This window comes from Manis javanica, chromosome 14, assembly GCF_040802235.1.
Source record: "Manis javanica isolate MJ-LG chromosome 14, MJ_LKY, whole genome shotgun sequence".
Taxonomy (NCBI): Eukaryota; Metazoa; Chordata; class Mammalia; order Pholidota; family Manidae; genus Manis; species Manis javanica.
In genome coordinates, this window is record NC_133169.1 from 28,923,602 (window position 1) to 28,945,691 (window position 22,090).

The following is a 22,090-nucleotide window of genomic DNA, read 5'->3' on the forward strand; positions in this document are numbered from 1 at the left end:
ACCAATTACTTACAAAACAAAAATGAAATTAAAGCAAACAAAACAATGTAGTTGTAGGTAAAACTGTAATATTTCCAGAATATTTTGCCTGGCTTTAGTACATCTGCATATCAATAGGCATTCAAAAGATGGAAAAAAGTATGGCTTTAGTGAATTTGCATGATTCCTCAGGGGTGGAGAGAAGTTCATCTCCATATCAATGGGTAATCACCTGGGCGCAGAGGGCTTATCTGTACCTGAGACAGGGGGAGGGCCGGTTTTGCTTCTGCTGGAGCAGGAGGGAGAAACGGCCCAGACTGCAGATTTTAAGCAACAAACAGACTTTCAACTTTACTTCTCCCTTTGACTGACTTTGGTTTTCAGAGGTGTTTTGCCCTGAGATTTCCTTTCCCTAGACTTACAGTAGAAAAACCAACTGTACATAAAATCAGTCAAGGAATACACAAAAAATGAAGATTATGACATCTAATACATGAAAGAGGAAGAAGATAAAAAAGTACTTTTAGATTGTGTTTGAAACAGAGCAATCATCAGCTTATATAGTTAGGAAGCTGTCCTTGAACCCTATGGTAACAATAAACTTAAAGCCTATAATAGATACACAAAGAATTAAAGAAGAGAAATCCAATCACAGCACCAAAGAAAACCATCAAATAACTAGAGAAATGTAGAAAGGGTAAGAAAGGAACAGAAGGGAACTATAAAAACAACCAAAAAACATTAATAAAAATAGCAATAAGTACAAATGTATAAATAATTAACTTAAATGTAAATGGTTGAATGCAACAATTAGAAGACATAGAGTTGAAGAATGGGTAAAGAAATAAGACCCATCTAAATGCAGCCTACAAGAGACTCACTTCAGACTCAAAGACATACACAGATTAAAGTGAAAAGAAGGAGAAAGATATTAATGCAAATAAAAGGTAGAAAGAAGCAGGAGTAACAATATTTTATCAGACAAAATAGATTTAAAAAAAAGAAACAACAGACAAAAGATTTTTTTTTGAGAGGGCATCTCTCATATTTATTGATCAAATGGTTGTTAACAACAATAAAATTCTGTATAGGGGACTCAATGCACAGTCATTAATCAACCCCAAGCCTATATCTCAACAGTCTCCAATCTTCTGAAGCATAACAAACAAGTTCTTACATGGTGAACAAGGTCTTACATAGTGAATAAGTTCTTACATGGTGAACAGTGCAAGGGCAGTCATATCACAGAAACTTTTGGTTTTGATCATGCATCATGAACTATAAACAATCAAGTCAGATATGATTATTCATTTGATTTTCATACTTGATTTAAATGTGAATCCCACATTTCTCCCTTATTATTATTATTATTATTTTTTAATAAAATGCTCAAGTGGTAGGTAGATGCAAGATAAAGGTAAAAAGCATAATTTAGTGCTGTAAGAGGGCAAATGTAGATGATCAGGTCTGTGCCTGTAGGCTAAGTATTAATCCAAGCTAGACAAGGGCAACAAGACATCCACGGATGCAGAAGATTTCTCTCAAAACAGGGGCGGTGAGGTTCTAAGCCTCCCCTCTATTGGTCCCTAATTTCTCACCTGATGGCGCCCCTGCGACTGTGCCTGTCTTAGGTTGTTCCTCCCTTGAGGAATCTTACCTGTCTCTGGCTAACCAGTCATCTTCTGGGGCCATACAGGGAAATGTAAAGTTGGTAAGTGAGAGAGAAGCAATATTCTTTGAAAAGGTTAGCTTTTTACTTCTTTGCAGATTTATGCCCTGAGGCTTCTATGCCCAGCACTTGTCTTGAGGTACCTTTACCACTTGGAAGAATTATGATACTCGGTAATTTTCAATATGAGGCACTAATTCTACTAAAGGGTTCTAATTAGGAAGGAAGAAGAAAAGCTATAGAGGTAGCAGACGGAAGATAACATGGGAAGATTGATTATTTATTTGACATAACTTCTTGTAGAGTAACATAAGCATGTATAGGTTTTAAACTACTAATTAAATTGTGCACTTACATTAACATAATAGGGAAACAGTTACATAACAAAAGCAGACCTACAATTACCAGCCATATCCAGTGAAACCAAGAAAACCAGTTAGCTACCCTAGGCATTTGTGAAAACTTATCAATAATATGATGGATATTGTCTAACTGAATTTGAATAGTTTGAGAAAAATCAGACAAATTAAAACACATTCCTGGGAACTGTTCACATCCCATGTGTTCTTTTAACAGTAGATAGTCTATAGTCGCAAGATTTTGGAGCACTGCAACTTGCACTTCTCCTAATTCTTGAATGAGTTCCGACAGTATAGATTCAGTCAAATTTCTTATTTTGCTGTAATGCACAGGCCAGCTTAGATATCTCCTTCTTCATTCCAATGGCAAGTGCAGGAACCGGTGGGATGAATGCAGCTACAACAGCAGCAGCACTAGGATCTTTGTTGAAGTTTTTTGATGATCATCTTCTGGTATGACTCTTCCAGAGGATGTTGATGTTGGAAGTTCTTCTTCATATCATATCTTAATTCATTTTCTGTGTGGCCAAATTAGGCTTTGATCCTCTGTATAAACACAAACAGACCCTTTGCCCACACTTTGATATGCCCTTTATTCCATTGTGTAGAACTCATTGGAGGTCACCACACAGGAACTACTTTTTTTATTTTAAGAGAAAGGAATATTATCAGAGAAATGTACTTCCATAGCTGATCATATGACACCCTTTGGGAGATCAAAAGCAAGGATATGGAAAGCATGCATTAATCATTGTTTTGCAGTTAGTTTTATCCTATCAGGGAGTAATACCCCTTTTCTTTCTCTTTTTTTTGTCATTAATCTACAATTACATTAAGAATATTATGTTTACTAGGCTCTCCCCTATACCAAGTGCCCCCCACAAAACAGATTACAGTCACTGTCCATCAGCATAACAAAATGTAGAATCACTACTTGTCTTCTCTGGGTTGCCCAGCCCTCTTCTTTCTCCCACCCCCCACATTATGCATGCTGATCATAATACCCCCTTTCTTCTTCCCCACCCTTATCCCTCCCTACCCATCCATCCTCCCCAGTCCCTTTCCCTTTGGTAACTGTTAGTCCATTCTTGGGTTCTGAGATTCTGCTGCTGTTTTGTTCCTTCAGTTTTTCCTTTGTTCTTATACTCCACAGATGAGTGAAATCATTTGGTATTTCTCTTTCTCCACCTGTCTTATTTCACTGAGCATAATACCCTCTAGCTCCATCCATGTTGTTGCAAATAGTAAGATTTGTTTTCTTCTTATGGCTGAATAATGTTCCATTGTGTATATGTACCACATCTTCTTTATCCATTCATCTACTGATGGACACTTAGGTTGCTTCCAATTCTTGGCTATTGTAAATAGTGCTGTGATAAACATAGGGGTGCATCTGACTTTTTCAAACTGGAGTGCTGCATTCTTAGGGTAAATTCCTAGGAGTGGAATTCCTGGGTCTAATGGTAAGTTTATTTTGAGCATTTTGAGGAACCTCCATACTGCTTTCCACAGTGGTTGAACTAATTTGCATTCCCACCAGCAGTGTAAGAGGGTACCCCTTTCACCACAACCTCACCAACATTTGTTGTTTGTCTTTTGGATGGTAGCCATCCTTACTGGTGTGAGGTGATACCTCATTGTGGTTTTAATTTGCATTTCTCTGATAATTAGTGATGTGGAGCATCTTTTCATGTGTCGGCCATCTGAATTTCTTTTTTGGAGAACTGTCTGTTCAGTTCCTCTGCCCATTTTTTTATTGGATTATTTGTTTTATGTTTGTTGAGGTGGGTGAGTTCTTTATATATTTTGGATGTCAAGCCTTTATCAGATCTGTCGTTTACAAATATATTCTCCCATGCTGTACAGTACATTTTTGTTCTACTGATGGTGTCTCTTGCTGTAGAGAAGCTTTTCAGCTTAATATAGTCCCACTTGTTCATTTTTGCTTTTGTTTCCCTTGCCTGGGGAGATATGTTCAAGAAGAAGTCACTCATGTTTATGTCTAAGATATTTTTGCCTATGTTTTTTTCTAAGAGTTTAATGGTTTCATGACTTACATTCAGGTCCTTGATCCATTTTGAGTTTACTTTTGTGTATGGGGTTAGACAATGGTCCAGTTTCATTCTCCTACATGTAGCTGTCCAGTTTTGCCAGCACGATCTGTTGAAGAGACTGTTATTTCACCATTGTATGTCAATGGCTCCTTTATCAAATATTAGTTGACCATATATGTCTGGGTTAATGTCTGGATTCTCTATTCTGTTCCATTGGTCTGTGGCTCTGTTCTTGTGCCATTACCAAATTGTCTTGATTATTATGGCTTTGTAGTAGAGCTTGAAGTTGGGGAGTGAGATCCCCCCTACTTTATTCTTCCTTCTCAGGATTGCTTTGGCTATTTGGGGTCTTTGGTGTTTCCATATGAATTTTTGAACTATTACAGTTCATTGAAGAATGTTGCTGGTAATTTGATAAGGATTGCATCAAATCTGTATATTACTTTGGGCAGAATGGCCATTTTGACGATATTAATTCTTCCTAGCCAAGACCATGGGATGAGTTTCCATTTGTTAGTGTCCCCTTTAATTTCTCTTAAGAGTGTCTTGTAGTTTTCAGGGTATAGGTCTTTCACTTCTTTGGTTAGTTTTATTCCTAGGTATTTTATTCTTTTTGATGCAATTGTGAATGGAGTTGTTTTCCTGATTTCTCTTTCTATTGGTTCATTGTTAGTGTATAGGAAAGCCACAGATTTCTGTGCATTAATTTTGTATCCTGCAATTCTGCTGTATTCCGATATCAGTTCTAGTAGTTTTGAAGTGGAGTCTTTAGGGTTTTTTATGTACAGTATCATGTCATCTGCAAATAGTGACAGTTTAACTTCTTCCTTACCAATCTGGATTCCATGTATTTCTTTGTTTTGTCTGATTGCCATGGCTAAGACCTCCAGTACTATGTTAAATAACAGTGGGGAGAGTGGGCATCCCTGCCTAGTTCCTGATCTCAGAGGAAAAGCTTTCAGCTTCTCGCTGTTCAGTATGATGTTGGCTGTGGGTTTATCATATATGGCCTTTATTATGTTGAGGTACTTGCTCTCCATACCCATTTTGCTGAGAGTTTTTATCATGAATGGATGTTGAATTTTGTCAAATGCTTTTTCAGCATCTATGGAGATGATCATGTGGTTTTTGTCTTTCTTTTTGTTGATGTGGTGGATCATGTTGATGGATTTTCGAATGTTGTACCATCCTTGCATCCCTGGGATGAATCCCACTTGGTCATGGTGTATGATCCTTTCGATATATTTTTTAATTCAGTTTGCTAATATTTTATTGAGTATTTTAGCATCTACATTCATCAGGGATATTGGTCTGTAATTTTCTTTTTTGGTGGGGTCTTTGCCTGGTTTTGGTATTAGGGTGATGTTGGCTTCATAGAATGAGTTTGGGAGTATCCCCTCCTCTTCTATTTTTTGGAGAACTTTAAGGAGAATAGGTATTATGTCTTCTCTGTATGTCTGATAAAATTCCGAGGTAAATCTGTCTGGCCTGGGGGTTTTGTTCTTGGGTAGTTTTTTTATTACCATTACAATTTCTTTGCTCGTAATTGGTTTGTTTAACTTTTGTGTTTCTTCTTGGTCAGTCTTGGAAGGTTGTATTTTTCTAGGGAGTTGTCCATTTCTTCTAGGTTTTCCAGCTTCTTAGCATATAGGTTTTCATAGTAGTCTTTAATAATTCTTTGTATTTCTGTGGAGTCTGTCGTGATTTTTCCATTCTCATTCCTGATTCTGTTGATGTGTGTTGATTCTCTTTTTCTCTTTATAAGTTTGGCTAGAGGCTTATCTGTTTTGTTTATTTTCTCAAAGAACCAGCTCTTGGTTTCATTGATTTTTTTCTTTTGTTTTATTCTTCTCAATTTTGTTTATTTCTCCTCTAATCTTTATTATGTCCCTCCTTCTGCTGACTTTAGGCCTCATTTATTCTTCTTTTTCCAGTTTTGATGATTGTGATGTTAGACTATTCATTTGGGATTGTTCTTCTTTCTTTAAGTGTGCCTGGATTGCTATATACTTTCTTCTTAAGACTGCTTTTGCTGCGTCCCACAGAAGTTGGGGCTTTGTGTTGTTGTTGTCATTTGTTTCCATATATTCCTTGATCTCTATTTTAATTTGTTCATTGATCCATTGATTATTTAGGTGCATGCTGTTAAGCTTCCATGTGTTTGTCAGCTTCTTTGTTTTCTTTGTAGAATTTATTTCGTTTTATACCTTTGTGGTCTGAAAAGTTGGTTGGTAGAATTTCAATCTTTTGGAATTTACTGAGGCTCTTTTTGTGAGCTAGTATGTATGTAGTCTATTCTGGAGAATGTTCTGTGTGCACCTGAGAAGAATGTGTATCCTGTTTCTTTTGGATGTAGAGTTCATAGATGTCTATTAGGTCCATCTGTTCTAGTGTGTTGTTCAGTGGCACCGTGTCCTTACTTATTTTCTGCCCAGTGGAACTATCCTTTGGGGTGAGTAGTGTGTTGAAGTCTCCTAAAATGAATGCATTGCATTCTATTTCCTCTTTTAGTTCTGTTAGTATTTGTTTCACATATGCTGGTGCTCCTGTGTTGGGTGCATATATATTTAGAATGGTTGTATCCTCTTGTTGGACTGAGCCCTTTATCATTTTGTAGTGTCCTTCTTTATCTCTTGTTACTTTCTTTGTTTTGAAGTCTATTTTGTCTGATACTAGTACTCCAACCCCTGCTTTCTTCTCTCTGTTGTTTGCCTGAAATATGTTTTTCCATCCCTTGACTTTTAGTCTGTGCATATCTTTGGGTTTGAGGTGAGTTTCTTGTAAGCAGCATATTGATGGGTCTTGCTTTTTTATCCATTCTATTACTCTGTGTCTTTTGATTGGTGCATTCAGGCCATTTACATTTAGGGTGACTATTGAGAGATATGTACTTATTGCCATTGCAGGCTTTAAATTCGTGGTTACCAAAGGTTCAAGGTTAGCCTCTTTAGTATCCTACCACCTAACTTAGCTCGTTTATTGAGCTGTTATATACACTGTCTGGAGATTCTTTTCTTCTTTCCCTTCTTATTTCTCCTCCTCCATTCTTCATATGTTGGGTGTTTTGTTCTGTGCTCTTTCTGGGAGTGCTCCCATCTAGAGCAATCCCTGTAAGATGCCCTGTAGAGGTGGTTTGTGGCAAGCAAATTCCCTCAGCTTTGTCTTGTCTGGGAATTGTTTAATCCCGCCATCATATTTAAATGATAGTCATGCTAGATACAGTATCCTTGGTTCAAGGCCCTTCTGTTTCATTGCATTAAATATATCATGCAATTCTCTTCTGGCCTGAAAGGTTTCTGTTGAGAATTCTGATGATAGCCTGATGGGTTTTCCTTTATAGGTTACCTTTTTCTCTCTAGCTGCCTTTAAAACTCTTTCCTTGTCCTTGTTCTTTGCCATTTTAATTATTATGTGTCTTGGTCTTGTCCTCCTTGGGTCCTTTCTGTTCATAGTTATGTGTATTTCTGTGGTCTGTTCCTTTATTTCCTCCCCCAGTTTGGGGAAGTTTTCAGCAATTATTTCTTCAAAGACACTTTCTATCCCCTTTTCTCTCTCTTCTTCTTCTGGTACCCCAATAGTATGGATATTTTTCCTTTTGGATTGGTCACACAGTTCTCTTAATATTGTTTCATTCCTGGAGATCCTTTTATCTCTCTGTGTGTCAGCTTCTATGCGTTCCTGTTCTCTTGTTTCTATTCCATCAATGGCCTCTTGCATCTTATCCATTCTGCTTATAAATCCTTCCAGAGTTTGTTTCACTTCTGTAATCTCTTTCCTGGCATCTGTAATCTCCCTCTGGACTTCATCCCTTAGCTCTTGTATATTTCTCTGCATCTCCGTCAGCATGTTTATGATTTTTATTTTGAATTCTTTTTCAGGAAGACTGTTTAGGTCTGTCTCCTTCTCTGGTGTTGACTCTGTGATCTTGGTCTGCCTGTAATTTTGACTTTTCATGGTGATAGAGATAGTTTGCAGAGCTGGCACAAGTGATGGCTGGAAGAACTTCCCTTCTGGTTGGTTTGTGGCCCTCCTCTCTTGGGAGAACAGCGACCTCTAGTGGCTTGTGCTGGGCAGCTGCATGCAGAAAGCGCTTCTAATTCCTGCCCGGCTGCTATGGAGTTTATCTCCACTGTCGCGGTGAGCGTGACTTGCCTCAGGCTGCTGCTCCGATATGGTGCAGCCATGTTCGAGGGGGAATGGCTGGGAGGCTATTTATCTCAATGAGGGGCCTCCGTGCTCCCTGCTGCCCAGGGGGTTAGAGTGCCCAAAGATCCCCAGATTCCCTGCTGCTGGACTAAGTGTCCCAGGATGCTTCTGTCCAGCTGTGTGGTCCCTGTCCCTTTCAGACTTCCAAAAAGCACTCACACTTCTTTGTCCTGGGTGAAACATCTGCAGAGACCTGCTCCCAGGTCTTACTGTCCTTTTTCCCCAGTGTCCAGCACCTCACACATGCACTGTGTCTGCGCTCTGGTACAGATGGCTGGGTCTGGCTATTTATCAGTCCTGGGCTCCCTCTCCCTCCCAGCTCTGACTCCTCTCCTCCTGCCAGGTGCTGGGGTGTGGGGCGCTCGGGTCCCACCAGGCAGGGGCTTGTATCTTACCCCTTTCATGAGGCGCTGGGTTGTCACAGGTGTGGATGTGGTCTGGCTGTTGTCCTGTGTCTTCTGGTCTCTCTTTTAGGAAGAGTTTTCTTTGTTATATTTTCAAAAATATATGTGGTTTTGGGAGGAGATTTCTGGTGCTCTACTCATGCTGCCATCTTGGATCCGCCCCTCTAGACAAAGGATTTTACATAATTATAAAGGGGTCAGTCCAACAGGAGGATATAACCATAATAAATATCTATGCACCCAACATAGGAGCACCTAAATATTGAAAACAAATATTAACAAAATAAAAGGGGGAAGTGGATTGCAACTCATTTATTTTAGGATAGTCTAACACATTAGTTACATCAATAGACAGATCAGCCAGACAGACAATAAATAGAGGCAATGAACAATACATTAGATCAGATGGACTTAACAGATATCACAGAACATTACATGCAAAAGCAGTAGGATACACATTTTTCTCAAGTGCACATGGAACATTATCCAGAATATGTTATGTACTAGGTCACAAAAAGAGCCTCAATGAATTAAAAAATATTGAAATTTTATCAAGCAGCTTCTCACAAGCAGCTTCTAAGACCACAATGGTATGAAACTAGAAATGGATTACACAAAGAAAGCAAAAAAGCCTGTAAACACATGGAGGCTAAAAAACATGCTTCTAAATAATCAATGAATTGATGAACAAATTAAAACAACAGTCAAGCAATACATGGAGAAAAATGAAAACAAAATTGCAGGAGTCCAAAATGTGGGGGATGCCTCAAAAGTGGTTCTAAGAGGGAAGTACACAGAAATACAAGCATACCTCAGGAAACAAGAACAGTTCCAAACAGTGTAGAAATTTAAAAATTAAATAAAGAAAATTAAAAAATGAAGAAGAAATGAAACACAAAATTAGTAGAAGGAGAGACATAATTAAGATCAGAGCAGAAATAAAGAAGAATAAAACAATAGAAAAAAATTAATGAAACCAAGAGCTGGTTCTTTGAGAAAGTAAAATTGACAAAAACCTAGACACACTTACAAAGAAAAAAAGAGAGTGTACACAAATAAACAGAATCAAAAACAAAAAAGTAATAGTCAGAACAGGTAACAGAAATACAAAGAATTATTAGATGATTCTATGAAAAAGTGTATGTCAATAAATTGGATAACCTAGAAGAAATGGACAACTTCCTAGAAAAGTACAACATTCTAACGCTAACCCAGGAAGCAAGAGAAAATCTGAACAGACCAATTACCAGCAATGAAATTGAATTGGTAATCAAAAACTCCCAACAAACAAAATTCCAGGACCAGATGGCTTCACAGCTGAATTCTACCAAACATTTAAAGAGTTAATTAACCCATCCTTCTGAAGGTATTCCAAAAAGAGGAGAAAATACTTCCAACCTCATTCTATTAGGCCATCACCACTCTAATACCAGAACCAAAGACACTACAGAAAAAAGAAAATTATAGACCAATATAGTAAAAATCTTCAACAAAATATTAGCAAGCTCAATTCAAAAATACATCAAAAGGATTATTCATCACAACCAAGTGGGATTTCTTCCAGGGACAAAAGGATGGTAGAATATTTGTAAATCAATCAACATTATACCCCACATTAATAAAAAGAATAATAAAAAATACATGATCATCTCAATTGATGCTGAAAAAAGCATTTGACAAAATTCAACATCCATTCATGATTTTTAAAAATTCCACACAAAATGGATGTAGAAGGTGTATACCTCAACATAATAAAGGCCATATTCAACAAACCCACAGTTAATATAATATGAAACAATGAGACGCTGAAAGCCTTTCCTCTAATATCAGGAATAAGACAAAGATATACACTCTCTCCATTCTTATTTAACATAGTTTTGAAAATACTAGCCTACAGTCAGGCTATACAAAGAGATAAAAAGCATCCAGATAGGTAAGGAAGATGTTAAATTGTCACTATTTGTAGGTGACATAGAAAACACTAAAGACTACACCAAAAAATCTACTATAACTAATAACTGGATTCAGCACAGTTGCATGATACAAAATGAATGTATAGAAATATGCTGCTTTCCTGTGTATGAACATGGACTAGCTACAAGAGAAATCAGGAAAACAACTCCATTTTCAATTGTATCAAAAAGAATAAAATGCCTCAGAATAAACCTAACCAAGAAGGTGAAGACCTGTGCCCTGAAAACTATAAGACACCCATGAAGGAATTTAAAAGACACCAATAAATGGAAATCTATCCCATGCTCATGGATAGGAAGAATTAATATTGTCAAAATGGCCATCCTGCAGATTTAATGACATTGTTATCAAAACACCAACAGCATTTTTCAATGAACTAGAACAAATAGTTTTAAAATCCATAGGGACCCACAAAAGATCCCAAATAGCCAAAGCAATCCTGAGAACAAAAACAAAGTTGGGAGTATTATGCTCCCTGACCTCAAGCTATAGTACAAAGCTATAGTAAATAAAATAGTATGAAACTGGCACAAGGACAGACCCTTAGATTAATGGAACAGAATAGAGAGCCCAGATTTAAACCCACACATATATGGTCAATTAATATATGGTAAAGGACCCATGAATATTAGCAATGGGGAAACAGATAGCTTTTTCAATAACAGGTGTTAGAAAAACTAGATACCTTTGTGCAAGAGAATGAAAATGGATTACTCTCTAATTCCATACACAAAAGCAAACTTGAAATGGATCAAAGACCTAAAAGTAAGACTTGAAACCATAAAACACTTAAAAGAAAAAAACAGGCAAAATATATTGAACATGGGATGTGAACAGTTTCCAGGAATATGTAGTTTTAATTTGTCTGATTTTTCTCAAACTATTCAAATTCAGTTAGACAATATCCATCATATTATTGATAAGTTTTCACAAATGCCTAGGGTACCTAACTGGTTTTCTTGGTTTCACTGGATATGGCTGATAATTGTAGGTCTGCTTTTGTTATGTATCTGTATTCCTATTCTGTTAATGTGTGTATGCAATATAATTAGTAGTTTGTTAATACCTATACATGCTTATGTTACTCTATAAGAAGTTATGTCAAAGAAATAATCAATCTTCCCATGTTTTCTTCCATCTGCTACTTCTAAAGCTTTTCTTCTTCCTTCCTAATTACAACCCTTTAGTAGAATTAGTGCCTCATATCAAAAATTACCGAGTATCGTAATTCTTCCAAGTGGTAAAGATACCTCAAGACAAATGCTGGGCATAGAAGCCACAGGGCATAAATCTGCAAAGAAGTAAAAAGCTAACCTTTTCAAAGAATATTGCTTCTCTCTCTTACCAACTTTACATTTCCCTGTATGGCCCCAGAAGATGACTGGTTAGCCAGAGACAGGTAAGATTCCTCAAGGGAGGAACAACCTAAGACAGACACAGTCACAGGGGGGCCATCAGGTGAGAAATTGGGGACCAACAAAGGTGAGGCTTAGAACCTCACCACCCCTGTTTTGAGAGAAATCTTCTGCATCCGTGGATGTCTTGTTGCCCTTGTCTAGCTTGGATTAATACTTAGCCTATAGGCACAGACCTGATCATCTACATTTGCCCCCTTACAGCACTAAATTATGCTTTTTACCTTTATCTTGCATCTACCTATCACTTCAGCATTTTATTTAAAAAAACACGGGAGAAATGTGGGATTCACATTTAAATCAAGTATAAAAATCAAATGAATAATCATATCTGACTTGATTGTTTATAGTTCATGATGTGTGATCAAAACCGAAAGTTTCTGTGATATGACTGCCCTTGCACTGTTCACCATGTAAGAACTTATTCACTATGTAAGAACTTGTCCACCATGTAAGAACTTGTTCGTTATGCTTCAGAAGATTGGAGACTGTTGAGAATTACGCTTGGGGTTGATTAATGATTGTGCATTGAGTCCCATGCCCTCTCAAAAAAAATATATATATATTGAACATAAGCATGAGAAATTTTTTCTGGACACATCTCCCTGAGCAAAGGAAACAAAATTAAAAAATGAACGAGTGGGACTACATAAAACTAAAAAGCTTCTGTACAGCAAAGGACATGATCAGCAGAACAAAAAGGCAACCTATAGTATGGTAGTATATATTCATAAATGATTTATCTGATAAGGGGTTAACATCCAAAATATAGAAAGAACATATGCCTCAACACCAAAAAAAAAAATAACATGATTAAAAAATGGGTGGAGTACCTGAACAAACATTTCTCTGAAGAAGAAATGCAGATGACCAGCAGGCACATGAATAGATGCTTCACAATGCTAATCATCAGGAAAATGCAAATCAAAACCACAATGAAATACCAGTTCACACCTGTCAGAATGGCTGCTATCCAAAAAACAAGAAATAACAAGTGTTGGCAAGGATGTGGGAAATGGGAACCCTCCTACATTGTTGCTGGGAATTTAAATTGGTGCAGCCAGTTTGGAAAGTGTGGAGATTCCTAAAAAAACTAAAAATAGAAATACCACTTGACCCAGTATTTACACTTTTCAGAACTTACCCAAATAAACAAGATCCTTGATTTCAAATGGTGTATGTATCCCTATGCTTATAGCCACATTATTTACAGTAGCCAAGATATGGAGGCAAGCCAAATGTCCATTAATAGATGAATGGATAAAGAAGATGTGGTACACAATGGAATATTATTCAACCATGAAAAGGAAATCTTACCATCTTCAGCAACATGGATAGATCTAGAAGGTATTATGCTAAGTGAAATAAGTCAGGTGGAGAAAGAAAAATACCCAGGATTTCACTTATTTGTGGAATCTAAAACAAAGCAAAACAAAATGAACAAAGTAGCAGTAGACTCATAGACCCTGAGAAGTGATTACTAGTTACCATGGGGGAGAGGTTAGGGTGGGTAGCTGTGAAGAGTAAAGGACCTGAAGGGGCCCAAAAATTTCTCAGTCACAATATAAGTTGGTCACAGGGATTGTAGTGGAGAATATAGCCAATGGTTCTGTAACATTTTACTGTGTTGAGAGTAACTGCATTAGTGGGGGTGGGGATTTAATAATATGGGTAACTGTTGAACCACTGTACTGTATATTTGAAACCAATATAATATTGTGTATAAATGATACTTCAATTAAAAAAGAATCAAATTGAGGATCTAGAGGAGAATCAAAAAGCAAAGAATATAAAGTGCAAATGACAGGTATAAGCTTGCAATATGTGAAGACCAGACAGAAGGCTATGTGGTGGTACAGAGAGTAAATATAAAAGTAGTAGGAGATAAGATCTCAGAAAGTAGGCAGAGCCTAAATATTAAGGTAAGGAAAAGGAGACAGTTATAAGAAAAATAAAACAAAATAGCATTGTTCCCATAAAGATAAGAAGTAGAACATAAGAATGTAAGGCATTGGAGAACTTCAAGAAGTCAGTGATCAACAGTATCAATATTGCAGAGGGTTTGTATTTTTCAGTCCAACAAATACCTAAGGAGCATGTAATATAGACTACCAGCCGCTTTGTTACATGGAATGCAAAGAGAATTTAGAAACTGGAGGACTATGGTGACCTTTGTCAGAGGAGCACCAGCACAAGGGAGTTATCAGTAGCTGGTTAACAGTAGGTTGAAGAGTGATTGGGAGGTTGGAAAATGGAGACAGTAAATTGGTATGTTGAGGATCTTGTTTTTGAAGGGGAGGAGAAATGTACATTAGCTAAATTTGAACAAAGCATTAAGAGAAGGATTTTTTAAATGGAAAAGTTTGCATGTAAGAAAGAGGGAAGCACTAGACAACAGTTCATGATCCATAGGAAACCGAAAGATTTGAGAAGCTGACCTGAATCTGGAAGAAAAAAAAAACAACTTATCATTGAAGACTAAAGGAGAAGCTTAAGTCCAGAACAAATATAGCTGAAGTCAAAGAAATGTTGGAAATAAATATAGGGAACCCACAGCTAGTAGTCTCAATTGTTTTCAGTAGAAACAAGGATTTTATCGTTTGATGAAGGACAATTGTGGTAAGTGGCTTGAGGACAATGATAAGACCGTGGGTCACTTACTTTGGGAAATGGAATAGGAAGCAAATTAGGGAAATGTTAATGGCTTTCAGACAGTGCTGAATGTTGAATCACAGGTTGTTAGTCCAAAATACAACATGGCCCTAATAAAAATGGTTATATAAATGGTCATATGTAACATTTCTACAATTGTTAAAATGCATGGTATTTTATTAGAAAATGAATATTACAAATTGACCCATTGTTTAGACATGGCAATATTGATAGAAAGGGTTGAGGAGGGATTTTATAAATTAGGAGCGACTAGATTGAATATTAGCACACTGTCCCTTCTGGGCAAAGCCCAGGCTCTTCCCTTTGTGTAAAAAAAGTTTAATTGGAGTACAGCCATGCTTATTTGTTTATATATAATTTAAGGCTATGTTTTCACTACAACATCTGACCTGACTAGTTGTGGCAGAAACCTCTTGTCTGGTTCTTTACATGAAAGGTTTTCCAAATTTTGAACCAGGTTATCTCATTACAATAAAACAAAACAAAACAAAAAGTATTCCAAAATTACAGCATCCTAATAAACTAAAATGTATTTCCTATTCATGCTCACTTTCAATGTAGCCAATGTATGTCAAAAGGGACTCTGTTCATTATATTAATTATAAGAATTGGGATAAAGACATCACCTATGTCCTTCCTTAATCACTGTAGCTGTGGGGAAGAGAACATAAAAATTCACACAATGGCCTTTAAAAACTTCCTACTGAGAGACATATTACTACCACATACATTTCATTGTCCTGTGCAAGTCGTATGACCAAATGGGTATGAATATGCAACCCTATCAAATGTCTGAAAAGTAGAGTCTGAATATTGGTAAACAATCCTAATGAAAACTACAGTAGCCAGGGAAGTTGAAGAAAGTGGAAAAACTCATTAAAGTAATATATCATGAATTGATTGCCACATATGGAATATCGTGATGTGTGCGATGGCTTTAAAGAATGAGAATTTAAGATTCCAGCAGCCACAAATACATTAGATGAGAGATACAGAAGTGGGGGGAGTGAATGGTATAGCAGAAATAAAATGTGGCTGTACTCATTTTAATGCCATTTTTTGCTATGGTAGGGACAAAAAATAACATCCACTTTCATGTATTTGATTTCATGTACTTGATTATCTTAATGGATAGTGATTGTTACATTACCTATATATTCTTTTTCTTTTCAGAAATAACATGTAATCCTCCTTATATTCCAAATGGTGACTACACACCTGAAAGAATCAAACACAGAACAGGAGATGAAATTAGGTATCAGTGTAAAAATGGCTTTTATCCTGCAACCCAAGGAAATACAGCAAGATGCACTAGTACAGGCTGGGTACCTTCTCCTAGATGTAGCTGTAAGTTGCATTTCTGTCTTGACCTAATTCTTTCTCTTAAATACTTTCTCTGAACTTCTCTTAAGCACAAAAAATTGGAGACACAGTAAGTCCAAATATTTGCTTTATCATAATATGTAAAGCAGAGGATCCAAAGGATTTGGAGCTACTTTTCAAAGTAGTGAATTCTAAGTACAATCAGCAACAAAATTTTGTAAATGAAAACTTAGTTTTTGCTATTCAATGTTAAATATGTATATGTGTGAATATAAATCTCTCTAATATAATTCTAGTATCTGACTAAACCATTTCATAAGACTAATAACATATTCTTTATTTCTGCATAACAATTTTCCCTGAGATATAATGAGATATAATGAGTCATTCATATTTTCCAAGTATATTTGGTCTTCATCCACAGTTCCTGAAAACACTGCAGTTTTAAACATGAAATGGGTGTTTTGTCATGTTAATGAGAGGCTGTTCACCCCCACCCCAGGGCAGGGGCTGGAGGAGAATCAGCCAATGGCTCATAATTTAGTCAATCATGACTAAGCAATGAAGCCCTCACAAAAACCCCTTGGAAGAGCTTATTGCTCTCTGCTCTGCTCTGCTTGGTTGGAGCCCACTTCTTGGTTGAAGAGAGCTTCTAAGCTTAAGGAAACCAGAACGCCTCCATGTGCCACCAAGCCAGCCTCAAGCTCCACCAGGATAGAAGCTCTGTTATTTGGGGCCTTGCCCTGTGTCTCTCTTTATCTGGCTGTTAAATTGTACCATTTATGGTATCCTTTATTAAATTGGTAAACATAAGTGTTTCCCTGAGTTCTGTGAGCTGCTCTACCAAATTAATTAAACCTAAGGGGGAGGTCATAGGAACCTCCAATCTGTAGCCAGTAGGTCAGAAGCACAGAGAACTGCCTGGGGCTTGTGACCAGTATCTGGAGTCGGGGGTGGAGGGCAGCCTTGTAGGACAGAACCCTTAACCTGGGGACTGTGGTGCTGTCTCTGGGCAGGTAGCATCAGAATTGAGTTGAGTTCTCAGACCTCATGCTGGTGTTCAAGAATTGCTTGGTGTTATTTAGAGGGTGTGGAAAGACCCTCTCCCACATACTTACACCTCTCCCACATACTTACAAACACAGGAATCAGGTCCAGGAACCCAAATGGAGTTTTATCACCATTGTTGCTGTGTATAATATTGTTATTGTTATACATACATGCAGGGAAAAAATACACCATTGCATCTGGTATTGGGGGAGAGGGATTAACACCCCCAAAATGTATTGGCTTAAAACAATAAACATTCAATACCTTAAAGTATCTATGGGTCAGGGATTTGGGAGTGGCTTAGACAGCTAGTTCTTTGTTGCAGGATAGATGTTGGCCTTGGCTGCAGTCAACTGATGGCTTGGCAGGGCTGGAGGATCTGCTTCCAAGCTGGCTCACTCACGTGACTTCTGGCAGGAAGCATCAGTACCTGACCAAATGGATGCTTCCATACATTGCTTAAATGGCAGCTTTCTCCAGAGCTAGTGATCTAGGAGACAGAGAAGGAACCACTATACCATTTATGAGCTAATCACACACTACCACTTCAGCAGTACTCATTTAGCCTTGAGTCCCTAAAGTCTAGCACACTCGAGAGGAGGGGGATCGGGCTCCATTTATTGAAAGGAGGAGAGCTGAAGACATTGTGGAGTTTTCCACAACCACCGCATGTAACAAAATGCCACTCAGTTCAACAGAGGTCTGTATTTTATTTGTTTCCTTGCCCTTTTTGATGTGTTTTCTATCTCTACAATTATATTCCTTTTCTTTATATGTCACAGTTAATTGTAAAGGTGTACACTTAAACTGGGTAATTCATGAATGAAAACTGTGATGATGAACATGATTGGCCAGTGGCTTCCACATGAACCCTAGGCGTGAATCCAGATGAACTTTCAAAGCACGAGACCCTTAAAGAGGAATGTGTTATTAGTAAAGAACCAACTTCAGTGTACATAACAACTGTAAGGAATTTATTTTAGATATAATTTACATTTAATATATTACTTTTATGTGTACAACATAATTATTTGATATTTATATCTATTGTGAAATGATCACAAAAACAAATCTAGTTGACATCTATCCCAGCACAAAGTTGAAATTACTTTTTCCCCTTGTGATGAGAACTTTTAAGATCTACTCTTTAAGCAACTTTCAGAAGTACAGTACAGTAGTAATAACTATAACTGCCATGATATCCATTACATCCCCATGATTTAATAATTATTGTATCTGGAAGTTTGTACCTTTTGATGTCCTTCACTCATTTATCCCCTCACCCCATGCCTTACTTCTGGCAACAACTAATCTTTTTTATCTGAGTTCAGATTTTTTTAGATTCCAGGTATAAGTGAGTTCACACAGTGAATTGTGTCTTGTCTTTCTCTAACTTCTATCATTTAGCATAAGGCCCTCAAGAGAACCATCCATGTTATCTCAAGTGGCAAGGTTTCTTCCTGGGTTATAGCTGAAAAATATTCCATTATATATATATATATTATATATAGAATTCCATTCACATTTTCTTTATCTAATCATCTGTCAATGGACACAGGTTATTTCCATTTCTTTACTAAAATAAATAATTCTATAATGAACATAGGGGGGTATATAACTTTTAAATTAGTGTTTTTGTTTTTCATTCTTTTTATCATTTGTGCATCTAACATGTTTCAAAAACTAACATGTTTTAAAAATTAACATGTTTTGCCTGTGGTTACCATGAGGCTTACATAAAACATCTTACAATTATAACAATCTATTTTAAAGTGATAACAACTTAACTTTAAATGCTTACAAAGCTCTACATTTTTATACTTTCCCCCACATTTTGCTTTTATTGTCACAACTTGTCTTTTTATATTTTGTAGTTAACAAATTGTTGTAGTTTGTAATATTTTGTCTTTGAACCTCTATATTAGTTATAAGTGATTTACCCATCACCATTACAATATTAGGGTAATTTAGATTTAACTATATACTTTTCTTTACCTGTGATATTTATGCTATAATGTATTTTCATGTTATTAATTATCATCCTTTCATTTCAGCTTGAGGAACTCCCTTTAACATTTATTATAAAGCAGGACTAGGGAGATGAATGCCTTAAGCTTTTATTTGGCAATAAAACTTTATCTCTTCAATTCTGAAGGACAACTTTGTCAAGTAGAGTGTTCTTGCCTGGACCTTTTTTCTTTCAATATTTTGAGTATATTTTTCCAGTCCCTTCTCATCTGCAAAGTTTCTGCTAAAAAATGTTCTTATTCTTTATGGATATTCCCTTGTATGGAAAAAGTTATTTTTCTATTGTTGTTTTTAAGATTCTTTCCTTGTCTTTAACTTTTGACATTTTACTATGGGGGTCTCTTTGGAACTCTCTGAACTTTGGACTTGGATTTGGATGTCTGTTTCCTTCCCCAGGTTAGGGAAATATTTAGCCATTATTTGTTCAAATAAGTTTTCTGCCCTTTCTTTCTCTCTTCTCCTTCTGGAACTCATAATGCAAATATTGATCTGCTTAATGTTGTCCCATGAGGTCACTTAGCTATTTTCACTCTTTTTCATTCTTTTTGTCTTTTTGTTGCTCTGCTTGAGTGAGTCCCACCACTGTGTATATTTGAGTTTATTGATCCTTTCTTCTGCTACATCTAATCTGCTATTGAACCCTTTTTATGTTCAGCTCTGTTATCATATTCCTCGGTTCTACAACTTCTATTAGGCACTGTATTTCCATCCATAAAATATTTCCTATATTTTCCATCTCTTTTTTTTTTTTTTGAGGGCATCTCTCATATTTATTGATCAAATGGTTGTTAACAACAATAAAATTCTGTATAGGGGAGTCAATGCTCAATGCACAATCATTAATCCACCCCAAGCCTAATGCTCATCAGTCTCCAATCTTCTGAAGCATAACAAACAAGTTCTTAGATGGTGAACAAGTTCTTACATAGTGAATAAGTTCTTACTTGGTGAACAGTACAAGGGCAGTCATCATAGAAACTTTTGGTTTTGATCACGCATCATGAACTATAAACAATCAGGTCAAATATGAATGTTCGTTTGATTTTTATACTTGATTTATATGTGGATCCCACATTTCTCCCTTTATTATTATTATTATTATTATTACTATTATTTTTAATAAAATGCTGAGGTGGTAGGTAGTGCAAGATAAAGGTAGAAAACATAGTTTAGTGTTGTAAGAGAGCAAATGTAGATGATCAGGTGTGTGCCTGTAGACTATGTGTTAATCCAAGCTAGACAAGGGCAATAAAACATCCATGGATGCAGATTTCTCTCAAAACAGGGGTGGTGAGGTTCTAAGCCTCACCTCTGTTGATCCCCAATTTCTCACCTGATAGCCCCCCTGCGACTGTGCCTGTCTTAGGTTGTTCCTCCCTTGAGGAATCTTACCCGTCTCTGACTAACCAGTCATCTTCTGGGGCCATACAGGGAAATGTAAAGTTGGTAAGAGAGAGAAGCAATATTCTTTGAAAAGGTTAGCTTTTTATTTCTTTGCAGATTTATGCCCTGTGGCTTCTATGCCCAGCATTTGTCTTGAGGTATCTTTACCACTTGGAAGAATTACGATACTCGGTAATTTTTGATATGAGGCACTAATTCTACTAAAGGGTTGTAATTAGGAAGGAAGAAGAAAAGCTATAGAAGTAGCACGAGAAAGAAAACATGGGAAGATTGATTATTTCTTTGACATATCTTCTTGTAGAGTAACTTAAGCATGTATAGGTTTTAAACTACAAATTAAATTGCACACACACTTTAACTTAATAGGAATACAGGTACATAATCAAAGCAGATCTATAATTACCAGCCATCTCCAGTGAAACCAAGAAAACCAGTTAGGCATCATAGGCATTTGTGAAAATTTATCTATGATATGATGGATATTGTCCAACTGTACTTGAACAGTCTGAGAGAAATCAGACAAATTAAAACAACCCATTCCTGGGAACTGTTCACATCCCATATGTTCTTTAAACAGTAGATAGTCTGTACTTGTAAGATTAAACAGTAGATAGTCTGTACTTGTAAGATTTTGGAGAGCTACAACTTGCACTTTTCCTAATTCTTGGTTGAGTTCCAACAGTATAGGTCCAGTCAAATTTGTTGTTTTACTGTATGCAAAGGCCAGCTTAGATATCTCCTTCTTCATTCCCATGGCAAGTCCAGGAACAGGTGGGATGAATGCAGCTACCGCTGTAGCAGCGCCTGGATCTTTGTTGAGGATTTTTGATGATAATCTTCTGGTATGACTCTTCCAGAGAGTGCTGATGTTGGAAGTTCTTCTTCATATCATATCTTAGTTCATTTTCTGGGTAGCAAATTAGGCTTTGATCCTCTGTATAAACACAAACAGACCCTTTGCCCACACTTTGATATGCCCTCTAAACCATTGTGTAGAACTCATTGGAGGTCACCACACAGGAACTGCTTTTTTTTTTTAAGAGAAAGGAATATTATCAGAAAAATGTACCTCCATAGCTGATCATCTGACACCCTTTAAGTGATCAAAATTAAGGATATTTAAAGCATGCATTAATCATAGATTTAAAGTTAGTTTTATCCTATCAGGGAGTAATCCCCCTTTTCTTTCTTTCTTTTTTTTTTGTTATCGTTAATCTACACTTACATGAAGAATATTACGTTTACTAAGCTCTCCTCTATACCAGGACCCCTTATAAACCCCTTTACAGTCACTGTCCATCAGCATAGCAAAATGTTGTAGAATCACTATTTGTCTTCTCTGTGTTGTACAGCCCTCCCCTTTCTCCCACCCCTCCATGCACGCTAATCTTAATACCCTCCATCTTCTTCTTCCCCCCGCCTTATCCCTCCCTACCCACCCATCCTCCCCAGTCCCTTTCCCTTTGGTACCTTTTAGTCCATTCTTGGGTTCTGTGATTCTGCTGCTGTTTTGTTCCTTCAGTTTTTCCTTTGTTCTTATACTCCACAGATG

The 22,090-nt window shown here is 36.9% G+C and overlaps 1 protein-coding gene across 4 annotated transcripts in view; it reads left to right on the forward strand.

Moving 5' to 3' along the window:
* Nucleotides 1-22,090, forward strand: part of CFH (complement factor H) — a 114,484-nt gene that overhangs the window by 37,945 nt on the left and 54,449 nt on the right. For 3 of the 4 annotated variants that reach the window (XM_073221900.1, XM_073221898.1, XM_037006072.2), the window contains one exon: nucleotides 15,907-16,080. The exons of the other annotated variant lie outside the window; for it this stretch is intronic. In XM_073221900.1, the coding sequence (XP_073078001.1) occupies nucleotides 15,907-16,080 (174 nt within the window). The remainder of the gene's footprint in view (nucleotides 1-15,906; nucleotides 16,081-22,090) is intronic. 4 annotated transcript variants of the gene reach the window in all.